We start from the raw sequence: 19,886 nt of genomic DNA on the forward strand, positions 1-19,886 counted from the left end.
TATATTTCTAAGTAGTGTATTATTTAACATCTGTGACTATCTTTTATGAGAAACCTGAACTGCCTAGATATCGAGAAGTGTATGTACAAGTACAAACTATACTTTTCTTTATTTTAGTTTATTTGATGTTCTAAGAATATTGGAGAATACAGAATCTATTACTTAGAATGTGATGCTATCCGTCTTAATGATGCATTCACCTTATAATAATGCCCACCCATGCCTCAATTTAAGTTGTTTAACATGGGTTCCCTTTTTTGGTTTGGAGTCAAAAAAGTAAACCATCTGGAGAAAGCAATTGAGGCAGCTAAAAAGAACATGGTTAACGTGTTTGAAAAGATTCTACTAATTGGCTTGAAAAAAGGAAAAAAAAAAAAGAGAGTAGCCAAGTCTTTCCATTGAATTATGAGAGAAATTAACCCGATTTCGTAAGGAAATTGCTTAACTGTCTTCCTTCGACACTGCTGATGTGGCACTGTTGGGAAGACCATAGATTTTCCTCCTTGTATCTAGATGAAAAAATCTGTGGTTCTCTCAAGACCTCTACGTCAATGCAGTGTTGTCAGTTTAGAACGACTTGTTTCTTAATTCCTTAAATTGGGTCACAGGTTTTGAGGCGCTCAAGCATAATCTGCTGATTGATCATCCATCTTGGTAAGTTGGTGGACCCATACTTGGCAAGTAAAAAATTTATGTTCAATTTCATGGACAGGGAACATTGTTCATGAGAGACAACGTATGTTATGCACAAACTATTCAAAACAACCCTAATTATCTTTTAAAAAAAAAGTTTAAATATTTGTCCAATTTTTTTAATGACAAACCCAAATAGTACTAGAAACTGTCTGGGTGCTATATTGTTTCCTGTCCACAGGTTTGTTCCGGGTGGACCCTCTGTGCGTTAAAAATCCCCAGTTGTGAGCCATAATGGTACGTCCATGGACCTTCGAAAAATTCTTCACAATGTCGGTGGTTTGGTCTTATAGAGTGTCTTTTTCTTCCTTATTCACATGGAAGATAACTTCTTCGTTTGTAAACTGAAATGGGGTCACCCCATATATTTCTACCACCCTCATTTGTCTGGCACTGTGTCGCAGTATTTGCTCCTACCATGTCCAACTGTGCACTTGGTTCACTGTTGGGTTCATGAATACAGCGAACCCACTGTTTTGGTCAATATTAGAGGTACCCCCACATTTTGTTTAATATTAAAGATAATCCCTATTTGGGGGGTCAATATAAATTAGAAATACTGGTGTTTTCAAACTGACGACATGCACTCTTGTTCTTGGAGACTAAATCTTCTGAACTCGTATTCAAGTCGAGCGAGTGAACCAGGGAACAAGAATTCATTCTCCAGACATGAATATATTCCTTCACCTAAGAAACTATTAATAAAAGGAAAGATGAATTAAGCATCATTAAGTAATGATTGTGATCTAATTAATTGATCTTATAAAAATCATATATTACAAAAAAGTGGTTTGACCCCATAAATCTTCAAGTACAAGTCATTGTTCCTTTGTATCAAATCACTCTTCTATTAAAATAGTCGGCCTCTCCAGGAATATATTGGGGTCATCTATAATAGACAGAAAAAGGATAAAAAAACACTTTTGACTTTGCTGAAGAAATATATATATTATTTCACACTAATATATTTTAATGACACACCCCATCGATTGAGTGAGTACTTCTTCATGATTCCTTTTTTTTTTTTTATGGTGAAGAGGCACATGGGGTGAGTAATTAAATGTCATAAATAAAGTGTGACAACTAGCACAAATGGCGTGTAAACTAATTATACTGTCAAGATGTGGGAATAACCATGTGATGGTAGTGCCACGTGGAGAAACTCACGTGCTTGGTTGGGTATTTGGGCCAACCAATGTGAAAAACTTTAATGTCCTGCGTACACAAAAAGTGCATTGTCACACTGCCAAAGCAAGGACAGGTCTGTGACACCTCCATTCCCCTGCTTTGATATTTACCAGAAGCAGAGAAACACTGTAGAATACATTTGGACTATATAATCACTAACGAGGACTAGAGCAGTACTTTTCTACTTTATGGTGAGAAACATCTTAAATCTAAGGTTCTTGAAGCTCATCATCTTTACAACTGTAACTGTTGTAACCTGCAAACTTATTAAAATTAATAGTAATGTTGGTTTGCTACTTACTATAATCCCATGTGCTTTGGGATGTTACAGACTCACAAAAGCACATTGATAAATGCCCTCAACTTCCACTTTTACACACACACACGCACAAGCACACACACGCGCGCACACACACACAAGCCTTAATTTTTTTTTTTTCATCTTCAATCTAGGGATTAGGGGATGAGACATCTAGCCTCTTAGAGCATCCATATTACATGAAATACTTCACAAATCACGCATACCAAATAAGACAAGATAAATCCCTATGGATGGCCATTGAGGGATTTGAACTCAAGACCTCTTTTTTTTTTTACCTACATTTTCAATTTTAATACCATATCTTCTTTAACCTTCAACAATACAAATAAAATAGGATTTTTGAAACACTAGAAAGATATTTTTTTTAGTATAAAAATCATGGGCTTATACAAGACATTAAAGATGACGCCAACTATGTTAAAAGTATTGACAAATAAAGGTTATTAGATTGATAATGAATGCTTTTTAGGATAAAATTTTCTACCTTAGTCTGTCTACAGCCTTTAAGATTTTTTCTTCTTCAACCTTCAAACATCAAGAATAATATAAGATTTTTGGAGAAGTAAAATGATATATATTTTTGTAGATAATCAATGCTTTTTTGAGAGACATGAGAGAAGGGTGAACAAGTTATAAATAGTTTATCACAAATTAATAACTTGAACATGATAGATTTTTTGAGAAAAAAAAATCAAGGAATTTTTTGCTAGAGGTTGATTTTTTTTATTTCGGTTCCTACATTTTTTCTTGTGCTTGATGGTGTAAGGATGCTATTTTGCCAAGGTCTCTTATCTCCTTATGTAGGAAAATGGATATCCAAAACAAAAAAAAATTAATAATAAAAAAATCCTTTTGATCCTTTTTTCCCCTTTTCACCCGAATCAATTTACCCACTCTATTTTTCATGTTTTTATGTGCTTTGTGTACATACTCCAATGATGTTATTGTTCCGAACCATCAAAGAAGAAGACTCGAGTAAGATACGTGTATTTATGTTAGTATCATATGGAAGACCTTGATTAATGGGCGTATCTTTGAAAGCATATGGGGTCAGGGCGGAGCCAAGATTTTACCCATGTAGAAATTTTTTGTGTGGCGCAACTAAGAGTGAAAAAAATATATTTGTGGGGGTCATAGTAGGAGATTTTTTTATCCGTCACAACAACTCATTAATCCATAAACTTTGAAATTTTTTATAGGGGCAACTCCCCCCAATGTAAATCTGCCCTTTATCGAAACTTGGGGCGGTATATCTAAATCACCAAAAGAAAAAAAAAGATTAAGTAACGACTTATGATTATTGGATTTGAGTACTTTTAAGATCCATGTTTAGATTTACTTTGGTTTCTCTTATTTGAAAAAATCTTTATATTGCCAAATATATAATGTAAAACACAACCAAATATCGACACATAACCATCATATGGTAGAAGAGCTCCCATAAAATCTTATAAGAGTCAGATGTGCAACTTCCAATAAGAGTGATGTAAAAGAACAAAATATGATAGGATTAGAGATTTTAAATAAGGAAGAGGTAAGCAATTTCACTATATAAAAAAGAGTTGTGATTTTTTTACTCAAGTATTTTTCACTCGGTCGTGGCAAGGGCACAGAACTATTGATCAATGTCTTTGGGAGACACAAGAAACCAATAAACGATTTTGTGTCCTTGTCATGTCAAACCAGGTGAAAATACTCGAGTTAGAAAATCATTAACCCATAATTATATTTTTTTTATGATTCTGACAATTTTTTTTATAAACTTAATCATCGAGTTGTCATATAGTCAATGAAGCTAAAGTTTGGAATCCATCATTAGATTTGGTATGAGGAAATTGAATTTGGAAAAAAAAAAAATCCATCTATAATTTTATTAATAAAGATATTTTTATAAGTCTATAAATTAATAAAATCATGTTGGAGTGACCTCAAGATTGGACCTCATACCGCACATCTTGAAGTGAAAGTGGATATGAACCATAAATGCTTTTTCACTTATATCTCTAGGAAACGCATCTATATTCTAATATACTTTCATATCAAGGTGTGCGATGTGAGGTCCAATCTTAAGATCATTTCAATATTATTCAAATTAGAGTCGTGTTGGAATAACATTGAAATGTACATCGATTCTAATATTCTGTTATAGTGGTGCACACATGACCATAGATTTTTTTCCCTCGTATCTTGATGAAAATCATCTATGATTATGTGTGCACCATCACATTAGAATGTACAATTAATGTAGATTTTAATGTTACTTTAATATTATCTTTCAAATTAATATCTGTTGGATTGTTTGAGGAAAAGCGACCAAACCATTTATTTTGGTTATTTTATTGTTTAAAATATCTGTTATACTTGTTGTTTCATGTTTTAAACAAATCTTTACTCTTAATAATTATAATTTTTTAATTAGAAGGACCAATATTTAAAAAATTTATGAAGCAATTTTTATATATTTATTTTGACATTATGTTACACGTGGAAGAAACGTTCCGTTACTGTTATCCTATCACAACCCAATAGCATTCTCCCTTTCTCTCAGAAATTATTAGACTATTATTATTTCATCGAGAGTCTTGGGAGGAAAGAGAGCGCCAATTACGCGCCGAGGAATATCGGCTGCACCCACTTAGTTATTATTGCTACTGTACACCTCTTTATCGTGTGGCATGGCGTTTAAAGAGAGTGGGTGCTGTTCGCGTGCAAGCAAACCCACAGAGACGTGGGGGGACCACAACAGAATTTTTATTTTTTATTTTTGTAATTAAAATTCCAAATGTACCCTCGATAAGTCTGTTATCTTTCGACAGAATGGTGGGGACCACACCTGGCAACTCTTGTTTTTTATGCATTAAGAGATGAAAAAAGCAGCACGAGAGAAGGCAGAAAGAACTTCACGAGACGTCCGTTTCAGGGTGCGGTGAAAACTCCAACGATCCTTACGATTTGACTCTTTTTTTTTTTTCTTTTTTTTTTTCGTTTTTAAAATTAAAAAACTTATACGATATAAATTTAAGTCAAAACTTCTCTTTCCACTGTTTGCCAAATTTACACTTTTACATTTTTTTATTAGAACTTTTACCTATAAAAAAAAAATCGTGCTTTTGCTGGGAAAAGTTTGATTTGAACATAGCAGAGTATAGATTGAGATCAAAGGTACATGCAATTGGTTGGAAAACTCAAGATTTCTTAAATATTATTTGTAGATACAGAAATTTATTCTATCTCGTGATTTTTGTTGGTATGAATACTTTCTTCTTCTCGTGTTTAGAGGAGGGTTTGCGACGAAAGCACTCCAACGGTCAAGTTAAAATTTATAGTCTTAGTCTAACAGAGTGTTCTTAGAGAGGAATTTTCGTACATTTTGGATGTATTGCCCTTTATACTTATAGGATTTTCTGTCTTTGGATCTCCTTAGATTTTTTCCGCGATTTTCGTCGGAGTGGTTGCACTTGCTTAGCGATTTGTTTTGATTTCTACGGGTGTAATTACACTTAATCTCTCAATCGATGGAGTAGTTACACCTATCACCCTAGATTTTACGGGATTTGCATTGACCTCCACACCAATATAGCTTGGGAGATCGGTTTCAATATTAGTCAGATGATTGGTTGGCTCATCACACAATTCGATTTTTCAACTACGATTCCTCGAGATTCTCACGTGTCACTTGTCCGAGAAATACCCTCCACACTATTAAAATAAGAAAGACTAAAGAGTATGTATAATATAAAAAAAAAAAGCATTTAATGTACATTTATATGGTTTGACGAATTAATTCCATTTCATGAATCCAATGAGAACCAAACCATGAATTGGTTTGATTTGCGATTCTATATAATCATAACGAATTTGGTAACATAGAAAATAATTGTAAGGAAGAACAACTAGCCGAGGTTACCTTGATTTTTCGTAACATGAAAAATTTGTAATAAGAATGAGTCATTCGTTGTTATTATTTTTTCTTTTATGGATACTTGATAAGATAAGATAGTTTCATGGACTTGGACTCATATGTTGTGATCCCATTATCCATTTGTACAATAAAAACTTCATAAGATTTTTGCATTTACTATGATAGTTATGCATATTCTTGTATACTATTGACATATCGTGTAATATGAATGTTCTAGAGTAGTTATAAGATAATTCTATGTTTTATAAAGAAAATAATATATATAATTGAGGGAAAATGTTGCATAGATTGAGGTCTACATTTGAACCACATGGACTGTCACATTTAATCCAAATGACACTTTAGTCCTCTTGATTTCTTGGTTTGGATCAGATATGATAATAAAAATCCCAAATAAATTTTTTTTACTTGATCTTAAATTTGACAATGGATAGTCATTGAACTCATATATATAATATTTAAATTTAGTGATGAAAAATATATTTTTTAATTTTAATTTTTTTGAGAGTTCATAAAATTTTATGCTTTACATATATATAGCACTTGATGGAGTTTTTGGACGCCACATTGACATATGGTTCATAGAGATAGATGGTCCTTCGATCTTTATAACCCCATCTCGATAATTAATGATAGAGTTTTTCATAAAATCTTTCTCACCTCTATATCGAAAGGGAGAAGTCCTTATTTTTATTCTTTGCTTTGAGAACATCCAAACTTGAGTGAGTAAATCCTCTGAGATATCCACAATTATGTGCATTGAGAGAGTGGGTGTCAGTGTCTTAGTGAATGAAGATAATTCTTAGTGTCCATTAGGGTAGGCTAGCTAGTGACCATGGTAATTAGTTTGGATGAAATTCAACATCATATACGATAGCTCATGTTTGTTCCTTTGAAATTCAATTTCGAGATCGTGAGTTCAAGTCTAGATAATCCAATAGTAAAAAAATATATCTATATATATATATATATATATATATATATATATATATATATATATTCACTAAATAGATTATCATATTACTATGAAAATAATTAGGGGGTTTTGCGATAGAAATCTCTCTATCAAGGTTCATCAAGTAATTTTCGCTCGAATTTAAAATTACTAACAAATCCCGATTTGACAACAAGGATTAGTTATAGCAAGGACTAAACTAGAATTATAGGATTAATTAAAGGTTGCAACCGTAAAAAGGAGCCCTTAATAATTTGAGATATTGACCGTTGACACCTGAGAGTGTAATTTGACGCATATTATACTCTAATAGCGTAAAAGCCGAAAAACGCCCGTCAAAGAATCACGAGAAAACTGTCAAAATCTGACGCCAATTGATCTCTAACGATCTCGTTTCTTGTCGCTTTCTTCGCCGACGGAATGTCTACAGAAGTTGCCTACACTCGTTAAGACAAGACCCACTCTTCGAGGGACAACGATGTGACGGAGTACGGTGCACGCTCCGTCTCTTCGAAAACGACTTCTCTAGCGATACCGCTTCTGCTAATTCTGGATTCTGAATTTCTGATTCTCGCATTAATGATAGAAGATTGGACACAGCCAAAGCTTTTCGAGTTCAAAGACTGTGTTCTATCAAATATTTTGATTTTTTATGGCAGCAAATATCTGCTTGGACAAAGGAATCAAATTTTTTATTTTTATTTTTATTTATTTATCATTTTCTACCATTGACTTATTATTTTATTGCGGTTTGTTTTACCAATTTTTCACTCAATTTGTGTAGTTTAATTTAGTGAATTACTTTCCTTGCAAAGTAACATTTTAAGCCTTATTAAGGTTAAGTGATTTACCACATTAGCAATCCCAACACCACAGCCTTCTAAATTTTATCGAAAATTTTAGAAAAAAAATAACTTAAAAAAATAATTGTATTATAGTGTGGCATATTTTACTAATTTTTCATTCAATCTGTGCAGTTTAATATAGTGAAACACTTTCTTTGCAAAGTAAGATTTTAAGTCTTATTAAGGTTGTTTTGCTCAAGTGGATTACCACATTAGCAATCCCAACACCACAGCCTTCTAAACTTTATCGAAAAATTTAGATAAAACAATAAATTCTATTGTTATGTGGTATGTTTTACCAATTTGTCACTTAATCTATGCAGTTTAATTTAGTGAAACACTTTCCTTGCAAAGTAAGATTTTAAGCTTTGTTAAAGTTGTTTTGCTCGAGTGGATTACCACATTAGCAATCTCAACACCACAGCCTTCTAAATTTTATCGAAAAATTTAGATTTAAAAAAAAAATTAAATTTTTTTTTTTTTTTGAATTTGATCCAACATTTTAAAAATAGACAATTATCAAACTTCCACTTAATAGATCTTAAAACACACCTCAATAGATCCATGGGGGGCAATTGAGGCAGTTGATACCAAATGAAAGGTGAAAAGTACTATTATTGGCATGTAGCATTATGCTTGTTCCCAAGGAAGGAAGCCATGATGTGTCAAGTCTGAGGTACAAAAGTAATGGGCACATACAACAAATATTGGAAGGATGACATAATTGGAGACAAACATGCATGGTTTTCGAATTTGAATGGGATACGGACTAAAGCTAGTTGCACACAAGAATAACATGTTAGTTGTTACATGCACCTAATTGTACATGTCAACTAGAATAATTGGTTGGGATAAGTCTGATTTTTACACAAATGCAAAAATTTACAAAAGGATAAGTAAACAAAAGGTAATTAGAAGATCCCAAAAAGATAAAGAATTTCATCACCATTGTCATCATCTTCTTGCATGCCTAATCACAGGCATTACAATTAATATAAATTCTATTACATGATGGTACTTTGTCTTTTTTAATACTAGAGTTCGTTACGACATGAGCATCCTCTTTGAGGTTAAGGGAGTAAAAACGAAGAATAAAATAAAATTGAAGAAGTGTTATTAAAAAAATTTGAGGTTAAAAGGGTAAAGAAATGAAAATAATAGTGGATTAAAGAGGTAAAATAAGAAATATTAAAATTACAGGGAGTAAAAATGAATTTTTTTTGTAGGGGTATAACTAAAAAAAATTTGTGATAAAAGATGAAAAATAATAAATTAGGTTAAAATATTGAAAGAGAAAACATAGTAAAATCAGAAGGGATGAAGAATAAATGCCAACTAATTAGGTCTCACAAAAACTATAACTGGATGGGACACGTATCACCCAACAAATTGTAACAAGTGTGGGTCCTACAAATTTGTTTTATTATATATATTTTCTAAGTCCAAGATAAACATTAGATTCAATAGAACACATGAAATTTGCAAAAAGTGCTTGATTTTTCTAAAATTTACATTTTTGTTTATTATTTGAAAATTTTCATGTGAATAATCTAGGTACAAAATTTATTCCAGTTTCATTTTCTTTACTTTGAACTTAATGGTGAATTCTAACTCTTGATTTTAGGTTTGTCGCTGTTTTGATTTCACTTCGACAATCATGAAAATAACAATTTTAATAGAGTAAGTGGTTAATGCAAGAGATATTTCATTCATTTGCCTTTGATGCTTTCTTTTATATAATTTTCAAGAATCTCTGGAATTATTTTGTTCACGGCCTTTTCGATATCTAACCACACAAAGGCTTCTTTATGCATGACGAGCACATGACGGAATTTGATAGTGGTGTAACTATTGCTCTTGGTATAAAGAGAATGCGCTATCATATGCTTACATCACTTCATATGTATATATTCACTTCTTGGGGAAAGGATAACTATCATTTTGGCATCTAAAGTCCTCTTTCACATGATCATTTTGAGGGTCGTAGGGGAAAGCTCGAGAAATCTGTTTCCAAACTTTAGAGAGAGGAGTTCATCCTTTCTTGAGGCTTTTTGAGTTATTAAAGGTTTTGAACAGTAACCTTGAAAATTCTTAAGATTAAATCATCTTTAACCTTCAAATCTTATGATTAAGATGGGATTTTTAGAGAAGCACAATGATAGATTTATTGGTGAAAAATCAAGAATTTCTACAAATTATTAAAAAAAGATGCTTGGTTGAAGTCAAGATTGATTAAGTTAAAGATAATTTACACTAGACATTTTTTGATAAAAAATCAAGGATTTTCTATGACACAATGGAGTGAAGATGAGGTCTAATAGGTTACAATTAGTTTAACCTAAAGTTTAACAACTTAAAGATGATTGATACTTACGAAAAAATCAAGGGGATTTAGCAAGAGATTGTAGAAAAGCGTTTTTAAGTCATTTAATGTTATTGTCAATTGCAAAACCCAAGTCAAGGGGGCATGTCATCAGTTTGAAAAAACAGGAGTAATTCTACTATTGACCAAAACTAGGAAGGGTATTTCTAAATCACCATATCTTAAACAATAGAAAATTTCGTCTCGAACTTCGGGCTTATCAATTTGTTCTTAAATTTTTACTCTAAATATATATAAATTCGCTTATAAAATAATATGAAACTCAGTGAATATATTTATACTAAGATTAAGAATATCTAAATAATTAAAAATTAAAATTTTTTATAAAAGAGTTAGAAAGTCACTTGAGCCACTGCGTTGTTTTTTAGTTTTTGTTTCAAAATAACATTTAGAAAAGTTTAATACGAAACGATTTTGATACGAAATTAACAATGAATGAAACACTGACGTGTAGAATAAGAATACAGATTAAGGAGGAAACCGGTTCATTGTATTTTATTAGGATTTTGTTAACAAGTTCCCAAAGGGCACACATTAAGTTGCATTAAAAACACCTTAATAATTTAATTTCATGCCAAAAATACCCTCAATGGATTTCTTTTTATCAAAAATACCTTAAGATGTTTATTTCAATGTGTATTTAATACAGTTTAGCGTGTGTCATTAGGGCATGTATTAACACATGTCATTATATGATCTTTTTGTTGGGTATTTTGCGTCCAACGACATTGGAGCATAGAAAAATCCTCCTCCATTTATTTTTTTACATGGCGTAGCTTATGCTATTTAACTCGCCGATCCAGTCACAGTCGGTCCGATTCTGTCGAAAGCGTTTTTTTCTTTTACAAAGAGAAAAAACAGAGGACACGTTTATAGAGTTAGGAGACAGAGTGGTGGCAAAAAAGCAAGGTAAAGAAGAGCTCGAACCTTCGAATTTTTCTCTCATCTTAGAGAGAGAGAGAGAGAGAGAGAGGGAGAAGAGAGGGGAACCAGATCTTCTTCCCTTCCCGAGCTCAACAAAACCTTGGAGAATTTTCAAATCTCTCTCATTTGAGTCTCACGATCTCAACGTATCTCTCCGGATTTCTTGGATTATCTGGGCATCGAATTGCTGATTTAGCATCTAAACTTCGTTTCCAACTCTAAAATCTCAAGTTAGGGTTTCTAAAAAAGGTACAATGTTTCGATTCTCTAAGTTTTGGAGTTGTTTTTGGTTTGTGAAATAAAGAGATTACTCTTACGTTTCTGAATGTGGGATTTGATGAGTTTAATGGCAAGATTCTTCGGTGAAACTACTGGCATTACTAAGATTTAATGCAAGATCGGTTTCTTGATAATTATTGTTCTATAAATTTTAAGTTATGGTTGAAGATGTGCAGATTTTTAACGTTTTTACATTATTTAATGGTTTCGGAAGCTGTTTTATTCGGTAGATTTCACGTTTTTTCTTCAAGATTTGGATGTTTTTATATGGTTTTGTTTTTCTTTTGAATCTTTAGCTGAATTTAGAGCTTAGGTTTATCATTTGTGAAATTTTTTGTATTCTGTTCTTTAGCATCTTCTTTACAGAAAGAAAAGAGATAAGAAAATGAAGATGAATCACGATCTGTTTCTTTCTAGAATATGGAGTATATGTCACACTGTGTCTATTTGATGATAATAAACAACTTTAACAGCTTTAAGTTTTCGATTCATTGCAGATCGACACTAGATTGGATGGGCTTTCTCAATGTAAGTATCAGTGTTTTTTCTTAAATATTTTTTCCTAGCAAAATTTGGGTATCGAAATAGGTTGTTAGTTTTCAATCAGAAGTACTGAGTAAATTGCATGGCCAAGCTTCCAAATTTTTTTCCTGTTTAATCTTTTTTTATTTAGTTAATTTTTTTTATCAATTGTGATTTATAAAAAAACAAATTATTTAATATTTATTTATTCCTTGCGTTTGCATCAGGTAATTTACATTAGTAGAATTAATTTTTATTTCGTTTGTATGTTTTTGTTTCTGTAGATCCAACATGGATTGGAGTGACTCTGCTTGAACGCATTTAGTTCTCTAAATCTCACCTAGAGTTTCTTTTTGATATCTTTGGCGAATATGTCAGGTAAGTTTGTTCAAACTGTGGAGAATGCATTATCCATTGGTTTTGATTGAATTGTGGGAAGAATTTAACAATCATATAAATCCCAAATTGGTTTTTTAAGTGTTAGCAAAAGTGTCTAGTGATATTGCTATTGAGTTTTGACAAATTGTTTTTTTTCCTCCCACATTGAAGGCCTGGAAGGACTTTGTATTCACGATGAAATTAGAGAACGGAGGTCAGATGTGGAAAACTCGGAAGATGAGAGACGTCGAACGAAAATTGGAGCTCTCAAGAAGAAGGCGATAAATGCTTCAAACAAGTTTACCCATTCTCTTAAGAAACGAGGGAAAAGGAAAATTGATTACAGGGTTCCTTCAGTTTCCATAGAGGACATACGCGATGCAAAGGAGGAGAGCGTGGTCAATGAATTGCGTAAAAAGTTACTTACCCGAGATTTGTTGCCGCCAAGGCATGATGACTATCACACACTGTTGAGGTTCGCATTTCCTTTCAATATATTGTAAAATTCCTGTTATATGAACTCCTACTTTTCATTTACAGAAACTGCCCGATAACAATGTTGGGGCTAACTGATTACTTGAGAAACAATTATTTTATAAACTTTTTAAGCCCCACTTGTTTTGCGCTGGTCATAAACATGAAAGGACCCTTGAAAAAATGTTGGCATCGAACTGAAAGGAAAACATCGTTCAGTTGGTGGCTTGTGTAAACTTGTGGAATTGGAAATGGTGATCCTGATTGGATTATGGAATTAATCTTTCCATGCAAGATATTGCATTGATTCATTTCTTCCCATTTTGGATTTGAGATTTCAATTTTGTTTCCTTTCTTTAATTGTTTACCTTTGAGTCCTTTTATTGGTACAGATTTTTGAAAGCTAGAGAATTCAACATTGATAAAACCATCCAAATGTGGGAACACATGCTTCAGTGGAGAAAAGATTATGGAACGGATACCATACTTGAGGTGAGGACATCATTATTTGCCACTTGATATTTGTAAAAGTTGACTTTTCACTTGAAATCTTGGAATTTTCTAGCAAATAGCATGGTTTATTGAGTACAAATTCTTTATGAAATCGTTTAGGTCTCATTAGATTGTAGAGTACTTCAATATGGATGCTAGAAGAAATTGTTATGTCAATCTTTGGTACTCCATACACATAGATGATGGAACCTTTCCTGGTGTCAAAGGGAATTGTTGCCTAGGATATGTGATTTTAAAATTGTTGAATTTTATTTGAATCCCACATAACAGAATTTACACTTTACCTTCTTCAGTGTAAGATTCATGATTCTTATGGTTAATAATATTACTCGAATGGTTTAGATGGCAATGGGAATGCATTTGCAGGTATCATATTGAGACCATCTTCTTTCTAGTGAGGTTAGTATAGATGCTTCGTTTGGTTTGCCACAATGTGAATTTAATACTCCAAAAATGAATACATGAGATGCCAAAAGTGACTATACTTGATTTTGGATGTTAGATATATAGAGTAAATATGTTTGGTAGTGAAATAGGTGCTGCTGTTTATGATTCTTGGTGTCTCTAAAGCTAGTTTATGTTATGATGGATGGTGAATTGGAAGAAATTGTAGGTAACATGTAAGACTGACTATTGTCTTATTTTTTTAATAGCAAATGTATTCCATGATTTTCTTGAGATTCATGGTCATTCTCTTGGCATTCTATATTTGTTTTAATGGTATCTTTTTTAACATTTCTTTAACCTGACTACAAATTGAACCAATTTGAAGGACTTTGAATTTGAAGAGCTGGAAGACGTTCTGCAACATTACCCTCAAGGGTACCATGGAGTTGATAAAGAAGGGAGACCGATTTATATTGAGAGGCTTGGGAAGGCTCACCCAAGTAGGCTCATGGGCATTACTTCAGTGGACCGCTACTTAAAATATCACGTACAAGAGTTTGAGAAGGCTCTGCGAGAAAAGTTTCCAGCATGTTCAATTGCGGCAAAGAGGCACATTGGTTCAACAACAACGATCTTGGATGTGCAAGGCTTGGTATGTAATGACCAACTCATCTGCTGTTAGCCTTGTGCATGTTTCAGTTAGTCTACAAGTCTTAATGATGCATCTTACAAGAAACAATTGATAGAACCTTCTTACCCTTGAAATGCTAAAGCTTATGAGATTTCTATTTTATCTGGTGTCTTTCTAAAGATTTACCTATGAACCTTCTTCCTGTATTGATATTTGGGGGGTTTGCATAAGTAATCGAGTCTGTTTATATTTTGCGATGCAGGGTATCAAGAATTTTAACAGGACTGCAGCAGATCTCTTGGGCAGTATGGCAAAGATAGATAGCAACTATTACCCTGAGGTACTCAATTCTCCCTGTTGTATTTATTCCCGGCAAAAGTTACCATAACATAGATTTGTTTATCATTTCTCTTTTATGCAGACTCTACATCGGATGTACATTGTTAATGCTGGTTCTGCCTTCAAGATGCTATATGCCACTGCAAAGAAATTTCTTGACCCAAAGACAATTGCAAAGATTCAAGTAAAAAATGATCCTTCTATGACTTGTTCAATTTTTTTTACTTTTCTGCAGCTTTAGTGACCTTTATTTCATTCTCTGGGTTTGTAGGTGCTGGAACCCAAGTCACTTGGTAAACTGCAAGAAACCATTGACTCAAGGTCTGTGGGGTTTCTTTTTCTGTTTTTGATGTTCATTTTTATATGCTGCTTTTTAAATTCCATTGATTATTTCTTTTTCAGCCAACTTCCTGCTTTCTTGGGTGGCTCATGTACGTGCGCATCTGAAGGAGGGTGCCTGAGGTCTAATAAAGGACCATGGGATGATCCTGATATAATGAAGGTATGGTTTCCTGTGGTCAAGTAGCTATTTTGCTTTAATCTGATTCCAGAGCATAGGATATGCATCAAACTGGTTTGAAATGTGTTGATCAACAAAAGAAATATCACACTGAATCCTGCCATAACTTTTGCAGCTTGTACACTATGCGGAAGCAACTTTTGTGAGGCAAATCACAAGAATATCTGATGATGAACAAAAAATAAAATCCTATATTAAAATACGACCTTTTAAGGTAAGGATTTGGACCCTTGAAATTGTTACTAAGCTGCACTTTGTTCATTTGTTGTTTTGTACTAAGTTTTTTTTTTTTTTTTCCACGTTTTAATTAGGGGAGAAATAGTGATACATCAACAGCCGAATCAGGTTCAGATGTTGAGGATCCTTCCTCTCCTATTGGTTTAAGGATTAATGGGTTTACACGATTGGCTCCGGTTCATGAAGAAGTGAGTTCTGAGACTTATGATCCAATTTCACATGCCTGATTAGATATTACCCATGGTGCTTATTGGAAACATATTCTGCTTATTTTGCAACGCCAACAAATTCTTGCTACTTTCACTGTCAATGACTAGGTTATATATGCTTCTGTCAATGATTCGTCATGTTCAAAAAATGCAAGCATTCAACATGTCCGCTTTCTTCGTAGCCTCACATGAGGTAGTCAGTTCTTGGCTTATGAGGACCTCCCCAACTTTTCAGTTGTGAGATTTTTTTGATGACTTCTCTCGTTGTTAGCATTCTCATTATTGTACTTCTTGTATTTTGGTTTGTCCTAAATGTTAAGGCAGTCGTCTTTCTTGCCACAGCTTTTCATGACCAAATAAGCTGACTGTCATTCATGTGAATGATATCCCTTCTTGACACAGTGGAAGAAATTGCCCTGCTAGCCTTCATCTTGACTTGTTTTTTTAGGCTATGATCTTTGCCTCTAGCCTCTTCAAGTGGTTTTGACAGATGGGACCGTATGGGTTCCTTCTAAGACATTTTTACCTCCTTGGCTGATGAAACCTTGATTGGTTTCCTTTTAGTCCCTCAAATTTTACAGTGTTACCTCCTTGTTATGTATGTATATATGTAGGTATGCTCTTTCTGTTAATCATCCCAAATTACATTGTTAGGTTATGTTCATGATATTTATGTATGTATGTTTCTCCTGGAAAGTAATTGATCTTTTAGTTGAAATGTTGGTCAATGGTGAATATCCCTTCATTCAGATGTGTGTCTCCTGAAGTTCACATTCCTTTGTACTTTTGGTTTTTTGTTTACACAGGTGATGGCATCAGATCCAACTGCCTATTACAGTTGTGAGGACCATTTCGTTGTGGTTGATAAAGCTATAGACTGTAGCCAAAGAGTTGGTACTTCTGAGGAGCAAACATTTGGAGCCATTGGTCGGGGGAACCCTAGGGACAAAACATCAAAGCCAGAAGGTAATTAATGAAATGCTAGTACCTTTATATCTTATATCTGGGAAATTTTTTGAATGAAGTAAAAAAGATAAAAATCTTTGGGAATTTTTTAGGTCACATGATTTTGTAGGATACGTGGTGAATATATCAAGAGACTTGAAGGATGTTGAGTGAAACTTGGCTAATCCAGATCCATATTTTTCAAGCTACTTCAAACCTAATCTCTTTCTTCACGTTCTTTTCTTTTAGGTGGTTGGTATTTATATTTGATGTGTGCTTTCAGGCACTCAAGTCATCAACAGGTTCTCAATGATTAAGGACTTAGCAGAGGAGGGCAAACATTTCTGGTGTCTAGCACGAGCGCTTGTGGCTTTTTTGGTCAAGTTACCTGCCTTCTTCCATATTCTACGTTGTGGACTTGGAAGGAGGGAGGGCAATGTTCATCCCTTTAATTCTTTGGAGCCCAGTCCACACATCCATCCTCCTGAAGAAGCTGACAAGGGAGAAGACCATGTCCTTCCATGTTTACAGCGTCTTCAGAGGCTTGAAACGCTATATGAGGAGCTTGGCACCAAGCCTGCTGAGATTCCATTGGAGAAAGACCAAATGCTCATGGAGTCTTTGGATCGGATTAAATCTGTTGAGTTCGACCTTGAGAAAACAAAGAGAGTAAGGCCTATTTGACCTGTTCTAGATGTTTCCGTGATAATTCTCATCCCATTTTCAAAAATATTTCCTCAATTTTTTTATATTTATTTCTCAGGTATTACATGCTACAGTAATGAAACAATTGGAACTTGCAGAGTCGTTGGAGAGTTTAAGGGAGTCTAAATTTCGGGTGAGCAAATTTATGAAAAATGGCATTCTCTTCTAAAGACTTAAATATCTGCAAATAAGCTCTTCCAATTATTCAAAAGTACCATCAATAGGGAGTGCTATGTAACTTTGTACTCCTCTCATTAGTTTGTCCCGAGTCACACACGCACACCCACTTCCGCACTTATCTTTATGTTAGTGGCCCATATCTTAACAGTTAAGTATATGCCCTAAGAATCGAGAGTCAGGTTCACCCTTTAAAACACTTGTATTGAGTTATCAAGTCTAGCTTTATTAGTGCCTCAAGAATCCTACCTAATTTTATCACACACGCACACCCACTTCAAGACTTCTATTTATGTTGACGGCCCATATCGCAACAGTAAAATTATATGCCCTAAGAATTCAGAGTCAGTTTCACCCTGTCAAACTTCCATTGAGTCATGGTGGCAAGTCTAACTTCACTTGGCTGCCAACGTGACGCTAACCTGTTCCTATATCTGGGCTGGAATATTCCCCCATTTCTAGTATGCTCTGATTCTTTCCAGCCATTTTCCTTGCCATACTTTTGTCTACTATAAGCCAATTGGATAACTGGATTGGAGTGGGACCAGCTTTATGACAATTTGACTTTAAGCCCAGCTAGGAAATATTTCGAAATTAGTTAGTAGCTTTAGAACCTCTCACAACTTTTAGAACTTCAGAACAAATTCTTTTACTCTATAGAGGCTGAGTATTAAGTCCTTAAGGTGCTCGTCTTCTGGAGATTTTTTTCTGGTCAATTTCAGAAATTCAAGCTGAGTCCTAAGTTCAACTCGATATCTTTCAGTAGTTGAGAATGTGTTTTATAAAAAAATCAATCTTTAAATACACTGCTTTTATGACATGCGTTAGATTTCCAATACAAAACGTCAATAAGTGTTCTTGTTGCAGCAAAGGAGAACATTCTGTTGAAGGTTTGAAGATGCCGAGTAAGCTATGAACTGACAGGATGAGGACAAGGGAAAATTGGATTTGGGTTTCTTTTATACAGTGTAGAGAGTCTTTGGCCATTGGATCTGTATATTGCCGGCTTTCAGGGGTTGCCCTCGAAAAGGTGGTTTGCCAGAGGCCTCATTAGAAAGACTAGTTCTCCTGGGTTCACACTTTCATGTTTTTTTTTACTTTCTTTGTTGTCTTAACAAGAAATACTAGTTGTCATCAAATGCACTCACAGTACATGGGTTATTCTGAACTCGAAATGTGGTGCAGTAAAAAAGCAAAAATGTTGAGAAAAAAATGTGATGGTACATATAACGGCATTGGTTCATCTTGTTCCTTTATGATTTTCTAGACAGTGCTAAGTAGTGATGAAATCCCATTTAGGTGTTCTTTTTTCTCATTTAATCCTCATGGAAATGACTGAAGTATGCTTGTTATTTGAAGTATTTCTCTTGATGAGGAATGAAGTTGCAGGGGTGAGATCATATGTGGTTCATGTGATTAAAATAAAGAGAATTTTACAAGATGGTGATAGATCAGTTATACTTTTTATGGAATGTAATGTTCGCTAGTTAAGGAGAATTATATTAATATGTCGAACGTTGTAGAGATGGCGTGGTCATTGAGTTGGACTGTGGAAAAATTAGAAAAGATAAAATTAAAAACAAATAAATTCAAGGAAATGTATGCGTGTAAGTATAGGTTCTCTCTCCTTATGTAATCAAGGTGGTTCATCTCAATCTCCTGTATTCTTTTTAATAAAATTATAATTATAAAAAAAAAAAAATAAAACAGTTGACTAAGTACTTTAAGCACATTCCATGGAGTGTAATTATAGTCCTACTTGGAAGAAATATTTAAGAAGTTGGAAGGTACTAAAAGATTACCAAGAAGAAGGTTTTGAACAAGATGAAAACCTTAAAAGGAAGTTGATGGAGATGGTGAAAGCACATATGAACTCACTTCCACTAACAAAAGAGTCAGCAAGCAACATAGTGACCCGAAATATTTCTGTAAGACTTTATTATTATTGTTTATTTGAACAGTTGAGAATAATAAGTAAACAGAGAACAACATCCAATGACATGCAGTGGTACTTTTTTCTTCCTCCTTGCAGTACAAACCACACATTCATACAACCATGGGTTCCTAACCGGTGATTTATCCAGGGAACCCATGCTCCAACTTGGTGAGATGCTCCCATCTTCCATGTTGAACATCCACCAACTATCATTTATAAAGCATTTACAAATGAAGGAACACAATAAAGCATAAATGTGCTTGATAAGTTGTTTAGAAAGAAATTTCCTTGAGTGTGTGTGTGAGAGAGAGAGAGAGAGAGAGAGAGAGTTGATGTATTGGATAGATGGGGAGGAGGGGGTGAAGTTTGATAAAAGCATTCATAGACTTGGGCTCCAAGTTG

At 33.8% G+C, this 19,886-nt stretch overlaps 1 protein-coding gene across 2 annotated transcripts; it reads left to right on the plus strand.

Moving 5' to 3' along the window:
- The first annotated feature begins 11,167 nt into the window (after positions 1-11,167).
- LOC147411837 (phosphatidylinositol/phosphatidylcholine transfer protein SFH13-like) lies at positions 11,168-18,868 on the plus strand. Of its 2 annotated transcripts, XM_086452971.1 has the most exons (16): positions 11,168-11,481; positions 12,009-12,039; positions 12,318-12,411; positions 12,583-12,886; positions 13,278-13,377; positions 14,171-14,437; positions 14,679-14,756; positions 14,838-14,939; positions 15,027-15,076; positions 15,158-15,257; positions 15,391-15,489; positions 15,587-15,700; positions 16,528-16,687; positions 16,950-17,335; positions 17,430-17,504; positions 18,416-18,868. In XM_086452971.1, the coding sequence occupies exons 3-16, from the start codon at positions 12,405-12,407 to the stop codon at positions 18,434-18,436; spliced, it is 1,863 nt and encodes a 620-aa protein (XP_086309097.1). In that variant the 5' UTR covers positions 11,168-11,481; positions 12,009-12,039; positions 12,318-12,404; the 3' UTR covers positions 18,437-18,868. The 2 variants fall into 2 exon arrangements, with proteins under 2 accessions (XP_086309097.1, XP_086309103.1); XM_086452977.1 differs by lacking the exon at positions 12,009-12,039.
- The last annotated feature ends 1,018 nt before the right edge of the window (positions 18,869-19,886 follow it).

The sequence above is a fragment of the Akebia trifoliata genome, chromosome 1 (genome assembly GCF_017979445.1).
Source record: "Akebia trifoliata isolate Shusen 1 chromosome 1, ASM1797944v1, whole genome shotgun sequence".
Taxonomy (NCBI): domain Eukaryota; kingdom Viridiplantae; phylum Streptophyta; class Magnoliopsida; order Ranunculales; family Lardizabalaceae; genus Akebia; species Akebia trifoliata.